The sequence below is a fragment of the Triplophysa dalaica genome, chromosome 9, assembly GCF_015846415.1.
Source record: "Triplophysa dalaica isolate WHDGS20190420 chromosome 9, ASM1584641v1, whole genome shotgun sequence".
Lineage (NCBI taxonomy): Eukaryota > Metazoa > Chordata > Actinopteri > Cypriniformes > Nemacheilidae > Triplophysa > Triplophysa dalaica.
This window is the reverse complement of record NC_079550.1, coordinates 4,924,839-4,935,918: the sequence shown is the minus strand read 5'-3', so window position 1 is coordinate 4,935,918 and position 11,080 is coordinate 4,924,839. Positions and strand designations below refer to the sequence as shown.

At 39.7% G+C, this 11,080-nt stretch overlaps 1 protein-coding gene across 2 annotated transcripts; it reads left to right on the top strand.

Annotated features, from left to right (window-relative positions):
- Positions 1–205: 205 nt before the first annotated feature.
- LOC130428242 (kelch-like protein 33) lies at positions 206–6,732 on the top strand. Of its 2 annotated transcripts, XM_056756097.1 has the most exons (5): positions 206–960; positions 2,493–3,444; positions 4,930–5,100; positions 5,189–5,209; positions 5,510–6,732. In XM_056756097.1, the coding sequence occupies exons 1-5, from the start codon at positions 237–239 to the stop codon at positions 6,027–6,029; spliced, it is 2,388 nt and encodes a 795-aa protein (XP_056612075.1). In that variant the 5' UTR covers positions 206–236; the 3' UTR covers positions 6,030–6,732. The 2 variants fall into 2 exon arrangements, with proteins under 2 accessions (XP_056612075.1, XP_056612076.1); XM_056756098.1 differs by lacking the exon at positions 5,189–5,209.
- Positions 6,733–11,080: the final 4,348 nt, after the last annotated feature.

Below are 11,080 nucleotides of genomic sequence, written 5' to 3'. Positions count from 1 at the left end.
TATATACAGTAGATATATTTATATTTTGTATATATTATATTATATATAATTTGCCATGAAGACTGTGACCCCAGTGAAAAGGTCTTTGGAAATATGAGATCTACAAAACTTGAACCTAAAATTAGCATGTTGTTTACTTCAGCAGTATTTGGGCATGTGACATATTGCAAAGTCTAAGCACTGTAAACACAGGATGACAGAAAAAGAGAAGGGTTGCTACAACAAGAGCAACACACATGAAACAAATAATTTTCATGCAATTTACCAGAATAAATCCGCTTTTGGAATGGGAGGAACATTGGGAAAGAGAAAAAGAACACCGAAAACAGATGATAGAAGAAGGAGGAGAGAAGTTTGAAGAGGAGAAGAGGAAACTTAAATGGATTATGTCCTACAATGACAGCAGGATAGGAATTATAAAAAAGCAGAAGGAAATAGAACAAGAAATCATACAGAGGTATCATAGACAAAGTTACCCAGAAGAGATATTCCACACTCTAGAGGAGATGAAAGTGAATAACGTCCTCACAGACCTGGTTCTGAGCACAGAAGATGGGCTGACCATTCATGTTCACTCCCTTGTCATGGCTGCAGTAAGCTCCCTAATCCAGCAAAAAAATAAACAAAGGTGTAGAGGAGAGAGGGAGATGTTTCTGAGATTCGCTCATGAGGTACATGGTTTGGGGTTGGTTGCAGTGGTGGAGTTTGCCTACACTGGAGTCATCACTACCACAAGCAAAAACAAGGCACAGATTAAAATTACAGCTCAATTCCTTGGGGCGCCCAGGATTCTGAAACTTTTGAAAGTTGAAGAAGAGATAGAAGAAGGTAACAAAGAAAAACAGAAAACCAGCTCAGCAGAAGAACAAATGAAGGTCAGCTTGCAGTCCATATGTCAGTTATGGGCTGAGAGAGTTGGATGTGATGTAGAGCTGGTTGTTGAAGGAATCGTTTTCCATGGTAAGAAACTGTGATTTGTAATGCATGAATGAAGTTAAACTTGTGGGTCATTGACACCTACTTTTTTGGTGGGTAAGGACGCGTGAAGACTCTGCCTATTAGGTTGTTTTCTTTGTGTCACTCGTGTAAAAATAACAAACTTTTTCCGCGAGAAATTAAGACTGTGGAACGTGATTGTTCGCATTTGGTGTGAACACAGCATTATTTTAGTGACACGAAAAACATCAGGCGTCGCCCAATTTGCATCTATTCGCGTCTTTGTATTTACTTTGTATTTTATTTACTAGCGCAAATCGCTCAAGGCAACACTACAGAACTTTTGCTTATGGTTCCCACATGTGGTTGATAAGCGCAATTGTCTTTGATCAGTGTCATAAATACTATCGTTGTATAAGCTGCTCCGTGGGCAGTGCAATACATGTGAATTTGTTGACCAAGCAGAAACCGCTGTTACATCATGTCAGTTCATAAACTGTGCATGTACTGAGGCACTCTTTTGGCTCTTGTGGGATATACTAATAGCTCAAACTAGATTCTGAGGTATGTTAGCAGTTAGCGCATAGCGTGCTATCTAATTTAATGTTATGCTTGTGAACAATGACTACCAAACCACAATACATGTCTTATGTTCAAAAGTGTCTGATTACTCATTTAATGCACGTAGACTAATGATATCGGTATCTATTGTTACTATAACTTTTGACCATAAAACATTTATTGTGGTTTGATAGTCATCGTTGACAAGCATAACACTAAATTTGTGAGGAGGCACGATCATGCTACGCAAGCTATTGAGACCCGGCAAAATTACATTATCTCTAGTCTACCTTACGGTTATAAATATGAACCAGTAACGTTAGTGCGCCAATAAAAAACCTGAGCCTAATAACTAATAAGCGGATAACTAATAACTCCGCACCGATCTAAGCGGGCCTCGAACCGGGTCAGTCCGGTATGGTAGTCGGGCGCTCTACCGAGGAGGCTGAAGACCACAGTCTCTAGCATCTGTCGCTAGATCGTCCTTGACGTCGGGGAGTGAGGTTTACGTACTGCACAGCACTTCACTAGCTTGCCTCCGTTACACATATAAAACTTTGACTTACAAATCCAGTAGCAGGAAGGCTAATGTTAGTCCATCAGATATTGATTCGTGTTCGGTCTCATGTATGATCACTCATTCTCTTTTCCATTGTTTTTGTGCTTACTCTGCCATGGTGATGGTTTGGAGACTTGCGTTGAACTAGATCATTTCTTCTTATTGTTAGCTGTTGGCTAACTTCACCCAGGCTACGAGTAAAACGTGACGTATGCCGTAAAGCAAGGCGATGGGCGGGGCTTGTGAATCTACCCACACACCAAAGTTTCAAGTGTGATTTCATTCATGATAAAGGGCTGCTTAGGTTGCAGCACCAGTTAAATGAGTTGTATGAGAAACTCTCTATTGTTGCTTTAATTTGCGTTTCGTGTGAACCCAGCATTACAGTTTTTTTTATGCCTGCATTAACTGAATTTAAATCTTTTCCTTTAATCAGCTCACAGAGTGCTTTTGACCGCCAGCAGCAATTATTTCAGAGGCATGTTTACCACTGGAATGAGGGAGAGTCAGCAAGAATCTGTGTCTCTGCTGTTAGTTGGGGCCGCTGAGTTTGAGGCCCTCCTTCACTGCGTCTACACTGGGGCTTTAGCGCTCGGATGGGACTGTGTTTTTGAGTTTACCTGTGCTTCTATTCAATTCCAATTTGAGCCAGCCCTCTCACTCTGCCTTAACTTTTTACAACAGGAAATTGATGTTCTAAACTGTCTGGATGTGGCATCTTTTGCAGACGTCTATGGGATGGCTGATTTAAAAGAGCTGGCAGATGATTTTGCATTGAGCCATTTCCAAGAACTATCTGCCACCCCAAAGTTTCAGGACCTATCCGCAGAAAGGCTCATGGAGTTCCTCCAATCCAATGCACTATCTGCTCCCTCCGAGCTGACAGTTTTCCGAGCAGTTGTCACTTGGGTAGAGGAAGATCCTGCAAGAAGACTTCAACACTCCGAAAAGCTAATGAGTGCTGTTCGTTTTTCATTTATGACCTTTAAAGAATTTCGAGAAGTTCGTGCTGTAAACTTGAGCATGGAATGCAGGGGGGGAGATAAGGTTGAACTCTACAAATCTGCACTTAAAGAGTTTGCATGTGACGACTCAAACTCTGTAGCACAGCAGCATCGTGTACGCTACCCTAAAGATGCCCTTGTTTTAGTCGGAGGTGATCAACTGCATCCAGACACAGGTCAAAGACTTCCCAGCAAGCAACTTTGGTTTGCTAACTCTCTCAGGAATGGAACAGGACTTGTAAAGGAGATAGAATGGAGAATGCTGGGAGAAATGCCAGATCTGGCTAGATTTAGACATAGTGTTGGGGTACTTGGTGGGAAATTATATTTGTCAGGAGGTTGCCACTTTTATGCCAAGGCTGATACCTTAAAATCTTTTTTCAGGTAATCTGACGTCTACTCAAATACCTCTGATATTATTAACACATTACAGCCTTGCCTTAAACATTGGAAATGTCCAAAAGTACAATGTACCCAATGCTACCATGCATCATTTATACAGCATAGTGGCCAAAAGTAATGTCCAGTGGGTGATGCTGCCATCCTTATTTTCTGTTAGAGCATAGACAAATTGAGATAAAAAAGCAAAAATATGCTATAAGATATTTGGGAATATGGGTTTTATTAAAATATACTAATTATAAATTGGAAAACAAGCAATAAGATTGATAATATGAGCTAATGTGTTGTGTTATGAATAAGTCACAGCTGATGGGCGTTTATGGTACAAGACAGCACTAGCCATGTACTGCTTTTATAAAACATTTACCACACAATATAAATATAACAGTCAAAAATAGTTACTGATTGACCATGAACAGCCACAGATTAATATATGTTGATAAGGGTGCACGCTGTGTCTCATTTCGGAACCTGTGTGCTTTGTAGGACATACTGTCAGAAAGGTAAACAGCAAATAGCGTGTTGCAATGCTAACAGCACACATATATCTGGCAGACATCTGTTTGACGTCTGTATTAACATCTGCAAGACATCTGAAATACATAGTTTGCTCATCTGCAATACGGCGATGTCTGTGGATCTGGAAAACATCTGCTGTTTAAAAACATCTGCTAAAGATCTTAGAAAGATCCATGCTAAATCATAAACATCTTACAGACATCTAGATGTCTACAGCAGTGTTTCTCAACCCTGGTCCTTGAGGACCCTCTTCCAGAACACCCCCACAACTTGACGTCAGCTCGTGGAGTGATTTGACTAAAACCGCCCAAATCTACACGCAGGTAATGAGGTCGGTCTTGTACATGTCATTATACCGTCGCCGGCGCAGCCTGATGTTCCAAATATTCGAAGAGGCGTTACATTTCCGTGCAGTATTCGACCAATCACTTTGGACTAGTGAGCTGGGCAATCGTGGCACACCTCGCTTTTTAGAGAATTAATTCAAATAAATAATAAATAACTACATAAATTATTCTTATTAACTGACCAAAGTATTACAAATGTGAGAATGATACATTAAAGCACATATCTTTAAGTTAGACTTATGATTTTGATGTCTTTCCACTATTGAATACATTACGCAGTATTTAGTTCAATTACATCAGAAGTAACTTTCCTGTAGCTCAGTGGTAAGAGCATTGCGTTAACAATGCAAGGTTGTGGGTTCGATCCCTGGGGATTGCAAATACCTATGTAAAATGTACAGGATAAAAGTAATGTAAGTCGCAAAGCGTCTGCCAAATGCCTAAATGTAAATGTAACTGTTATTAAATTACAAGGGAAAAGTAATTAAGTTACAATAACTAGTTACACTCAACACTGGTCATACTTACTGTTTCACTCATCCTCATTGTATATTTTCTTCCTTTCTCCAATTTAACAACACCCACACTTCCACAACAACAGGTTTGACCCTGTCCAAGACAGCTGGGAAAGGCTGGCAGACATGGTTGAACGGAGGAGCAACTTTACTCTGGTGGTGCTTGAAAATGTCCTGTATTCTATTGGAGGAGACAAGGACATCAACACAAATCTTGACAGTGTGGAACAATACTCAATAAAATCAGATTTATGGAGGTAGGTAACTGAAAACAAGAAAACACAACAGTGCCTTACAACTCTTTCTGAAAGATTCTGAAACAACTTTTTCTCCTACAATAAATAGGTTTACTGTAAGTGATAAATGGTGAGCAGTCCACTAATGTGATGAAATGATAAGAATGACATCTACTGGATCTTGGGAAGCAGAGCATCACCCTGAAATTGTTCTCATGATGTAGTTTAATTATGATGTTGAGGTTTAGATAATGTTGAATGCAGACTTTTGATATCTTACAAATGATGGCAGAGATAGACAAACTCTATTGGACAAACATGTACGAAAACAAGAGAAAAAAATATATGAAGGAGATTTCAGCAAAAGTGCTGTCTATTGAAATCCAAGCTCTATTAAAGAGAACTAACTTTTGGCTTTTTTGGGGGTCAGCTTGACTCATCCTTTAGACCAAGCCCTGAGCGGGCATACTGCCACAGTTTGGGGAGGTGAGATCTTCATTTCAGGAGGCTTCAACTCCAAATATAAATGTTTGGCATCAATGTTCCTCTATCACCCAGCAAGAGGAACAACTTATCTTGCGGAGATGACCAACGATCGAGCTCAGCATTGCATGGAGGGCCTGAAAAAACATTTATACGTAGCTGGTGGAGTGTGCAACCTTCGGAAGTTCTACACAGACCAGATGTCTTGTGAAATGTATGATCCTACACATGACATTTGGACAGTGTTCGCCCCTCTATCCATTCCCCATGTCGGAGCAGCTTCTGCTGTTTTGGAGGAGAGGCTGTACATTTTAGGTGGTTATTGCCAGGAGGACTATAGCGAGGTCAGGCTTGCTCATCGCTATGACCCTGTCACTCAAAGATGGGAGACCATGGGCAAGATACTAGGCCCTGTCACAGACACTCGGGCATGCCTCCTTCATCTGCCCACTTTTATCAGAAAATAAGAATATGGATAGGTGTTTGCCCCATTACTATAAATGATTTATTGATGAAAAATGATTTGTGTTCTTTTTTCAAATATAACTTTCTGTTATGTTATAGAAATCTTTTGCACTTTTAACTTATTTCTATGGCCTCTGATGAAGCATTAAATAAATATTTTTTTAAGGAGGTGTATGCCCTGCATGTAACGTGTGCTGAGTTTTACCTTTCCTTTTGAGCTTTGTGATAGTACATATGTGTCAAATAATATATAATTTCATTGTGTCAAGTAATTTCCCTTTTCCCTTGACAAAAGTAGTATACTTCAAGTCTATTTGATTAAGTATACCTAAGATAAAATTAAAGTATAATTTTTAGTATATTCTATTGAAATGTGAATGAACTAGTACAATAGACGGTTTTAAAGTGACAGCATATCTGATATCAAGCAAGTGTTACGACCCCCCCCCCCCCTCTGCCTACCTTAGGTTTTTTCTTTCTCGCCATTGCACGGGCAAGATGGAAATTAAGTGACTTGATTAAACAATTAGTTACACCTGAGTTTTGTTTGTGGGAATACCTTCTGTCCGAATAAAGAGTGTGGAGTAGCTCTCTTTGGGAGAGGACGTTTTATCTGCCCTCTCAGTTATTTTTCTTTTCTTGATTGTTATATGTTTTGTAATCTTCAACATGTCTAGTTTATTTTCCATTATACGAGAAAGCCTGTTTCTTTTGTTGCCCCCTAGCTGGGTTAAATTATATTTCCTTTTTGCTTTATACATTTTAATAAATTCAATTTTGTTAAAAACGTATTTATGTTTTCTGACTCCTTCTTTATGTTGCGGTTTGAGTAACGAGCTAAGCCGTAACACAAGAGAAACCGAGAAGAACCGTTACTTGGCAAAACTTGTCTCTCCAGTATTTTGAATTTAGACTGCAATTCCAAGCTGAACCGCCAGATGCCAATGTACCATACGGTTTCTATAAATGCGACAAAACTACAGCACCCCTTCAACAAATGTCTTATTTTATAAAATGATTTATTATACAATAAAACAGTCATATTATTTAATATTAACATTAATTTAATTTAAGATAAATACTTTTATTATTAGACACAAGCCAAACAGACAGGAAGTTAACTGCAGTCCCGCCGCACGTGTCCAATGAAATGGTCTATACTTGTTTTATACTATTTTAATGCTGCTTGGGATTAAATTGGTCTGTAAATGTCTCAAGACATGTTATGATGATTATTGTTGATAACATAAATACTTGTTTGTTAAATTCATGCAGATTTAAAAATGTTGTTAAATGTAATGTTTCAAGAGAGTTGTTGATTTCAAATAGTTGCTATATGTTGCCACGCAGGACGTGGGCTGACACCCGTCTTACGCGGAGGTTGTAAAACCTTGCGAAGGTGTAGGGCGTAGCCCAACCCGCAGCTCTACAAATATTTGCCAGAGCGGTGCCTCTTGCCAGTGCCCAGGAGGTGGCTATACCCCGTGTGGAGTGAGCCCACACTCCCAATGGCCACGGGAGATCTTGTGATCGGTATGCCGCCGTGACGTCATCCGCGATCCAGTGCGCCAGTCTCTGTTTGGAGACAGCCCTCCCCTTCTGCAGGTCCTCCGAAACAGACAAAGAGCTGGTCATAGCTCCTGAAGCTCTACGTGCGATCCAAGTAGAGGCATCCTGGACACATCACAGATGGGGTTGGGTCTTCCTCCCCAATGGGCGGCGCCTGCAAGTTCACCACTTGGTCCAGGAAGGGAGTCGTGGGAAGTTTGGGCACATATCCGGGCCACGGTCTCAGGATAACGTGAGAGTTGCCAGGGCCGAATTCAAGCCATCCGAGGACACGGAGAATGCTTGAAGGTCCCCTACCCTCTTGAAGGAAGCGAGCGCCATCAGGAGGGCCGTATTATTCAAAAGGTGAGGAAGATCGGAACCTCTGAGGGGCTCAAAGGGGGGCCCAGAGAGGCCCTCCGGGACCACATTAAGGAGAGTTTAAACTTTATTTGCCCGGGCAAGCAACATGGTATATTCAGAGTTCATCTGAAGTGATCCAATGAATACACATCTGACTCCATTTTTTATACATTGTTTTCAAGTTGTTATCACAGTTTAAACCAATCATGTGTGCATGACATCATCTTCTTCCAATCAGGTTTCATATGACATCACCTTTTCATTAGCCCGTCCCTCTAGTTCCGGCCTACCATATTAGGATTTAATCGTAGCGTGCACCTCTCAAAAACAGGTGCCTCTTTATCTTGACACTTTTCGGGGGGTTTCGGATTATACATGATTTACACTTGTTTTTTTTTAAATTAGCTCATTGTTTAGCGACCATGAGCCACCCTGTGTCCTTGGTTGTATGCACAGTAAATAAACTTAAATAAACTTCTCTACAAAAGTGTGTAGGGTGTACGTCTTAGTGTTAAAAGATATTTGCTGTGTGTGCAGATGTTCAAGTGTTCAGACTCATAACATTAGCTTTGTTAAAATGAGCTCACTGTTTAGAAATACCAGCGTCCATGACTCTATGCGACAAACCAAACTTCCTTATTAATAATTATGTGTGGTGTACGTGCAGTTAAGATAAGCTGTTTGTTGTTTATGCAGGTGTTCAAGAGCTCAGACTTATAATACATAAGGCCCAATATTGTTTTAGAAGAATACATGAAACCTATAACTAACTAAATGTATCATTTTATATAAGAAAACTCAATACTATAATAGAAAAACCACCATATAATCCCCTGTTTGAGGCTGACAAGCCTGACACTCCAACGAAATGTTATTCTTTAACAGGAAATTATAGACTATTATAAATTGTAACATGTAAAATATTTAAAAAAAATCAATAGTGCTCAAACAGTTTAATAAATTTTGTGCATTCAGTTAATGATAAAATACTTAGGATAAAGAACTACGTTAGATGAAATGATACGTAGGTTCAAATGATACTTAGGTTACAAGCAAGCAATATACATGTAAAAATCCTTCCACCCTTCTGTAAATACTTCATAACATTAGTATTTCTGTTTTTAACCCTCTAATATGCATCAGTTTCTTGACCTTTTTTAGTCAATAGTATATGTGTGACCATTATTCATGCTATGTTGTGATACAGCATAAACAATCATCTGACTAGGAACAGTGGCTGCATCTGTTCGTTGAAATGACTTCATGATACATGGCCAAATGCATAACGTCAATATAATGCATGCAATAAAGCAAGCCGCAATCAAAACAAAATGTTCATGATAGTAAACACACTTGTCATCCAGTCCCAATTCAATTCTTCTTAGTCAACCTCAGATTTGGTGAAAGTCTCAATCATTAAAGAGATGATCTTCCGTCCTTGCCGATGAGATGTTCATTCTTCTCTGGAATATAGGTGCCACAGGTTTGTCCAATTACTGCAAAAGTCCTCCTTTCGCATGTGTTAACTGGTCCAAGACCAGGCGATTTTGCAAAACTGTCAGTCGTAGTCCACGTAGCTCTTCCTTAATGGCTTTTATTAAAATGTTTCTTGTGTTCATAAATGATGTAAACTCAAATCTGGTGATCTCAACTTTATTCATTAAAGAGCTGACTCCTAACATTGGACTAAAAGCAGCTGAGACTTTCTCCGCCACAGTCCAGATGTGATGATCCTTTGGCAAGGAGCTATCAGATAGGAAATCAAACAATCCTCTTCGTGTCCTCTGTTGTCGTGTCATCATTTCATGTGGTATGATGATCACTCATTAATGTAACTTTATTAGGGAACAAAGTCCTGTCCAGTTATAAGTACACTCAGTACCCACACAGCCAGTAGTTGTTTTGTATGATTCCAGCGCCTCTTTTGTCCGGAACATGTATAGTAATTTGCTGCTCCTGTTCTGCACTTTTCTCAGGCATCTCAGACACGCCTCTCTGGTAGTGCTGTTGGTTGTTGTCTCCACATAGATATGTGAACACTTTTGTCTCAGGGTTCTTCCCAAGTGATGACATCTTGTAGACCTTACGTAACATATCAGATTCTCCGAGAGTCATTTTAATTTCTTCACAGTTCTGATTAGACTGAACACTCTCAATGTGACTTGCTTATTTAAGCAAGATTTATATCCTCTTTATATTGTCTGCCCCACTGGCAGGAATCGTATAATAATAATGCATTTTATTTCATGGCGCCTTTCAGAACACCCAAGGTCACCTCACAAGCAATATACAGGTCACTACATAAAACAAAACACACAACGAACAAAGAGCATATACATATAAAGTCCAATAAAGTCTCAATAAATCATGTTAAAAGGTTAAAAAAAGCCTGTTGAAAAAGATATGTCTTGAGACGCGTTTTAAAAATCAGCAAGCATTCGCTATTGCGAACATCAAGAGGAAGAGAGTTCCATAGGCGGGTAGCAGCATAACTAAAAGATCTTGCACCCATAGTAGTAAGTCGAATCCGAGGTACCACAAGAGAAATTAAGGATGAAGATCTGAGTGCACGTAATGGAGTGTAAACATGAAGAAGTTCAGTAAGATATTGTGGTGCAAGATTATGAAGTGCCTTATAAGTGAGTAGCAAGATTTTGAATTCAACTCTATGTTTAACCGGAAGCCAGTGCAATTGCTGGAGAACTGGAGAAATGTGCTCAGTATAAGGTGTTCTAGAGAGAACACAGGCAGCAGAATTCTGAACCGATTGAAGCTTAGGTAGCAATCTGGAGGGAATACCTGTGAGAAGAGCATTGCAGTAGTCGATACGTGAAGTGACTAGTGCGTGGATAAGAACTGCAGTATTACTATTTGAAAGAAAGGGACGGAGACGGTTAATATTGCGCAGATGGAAATATGCAGTCCGCGTGATATTGTTAATTTGAGCTTTAAAAGATAGTGTGCAATCCATGATGACACCCAAACTTTTAACCTGAGAGGACGGACAGATTGCAGTATTGTCAACGTATAGGGAAAATCAATTAGATTTAGACACAACAGATCTATTGCCAACAAGCAGAGCCTCAATTTTATTGCAATTTACCTTCAAGAAGTTTGCTGAGAGCCAATCTTTAATCTCAGC

Coding starts and splice junctions, on each gene's coding strand:
- LOC130428242 (XM_056756097.1), top strand. CDS start 237: ATGAAACAAATAATTTTCATGCAATTTACCAGAATAAATCCGCTTTTG. Junction 5,101..5,188: donor ATAAAATCAGATTTATGGAG/GTAGGTAACTGA, acceptor TACAATAAATAG/GTTTACTGTAAGTGATAAAT. Junction 5,210..5,509: donor TTTACTGTAAGTGATAAATG/GTGAGCAGTCCA, acceptor TTTGGGGGTCAG/CTTGACTCATCCTTTAGACC.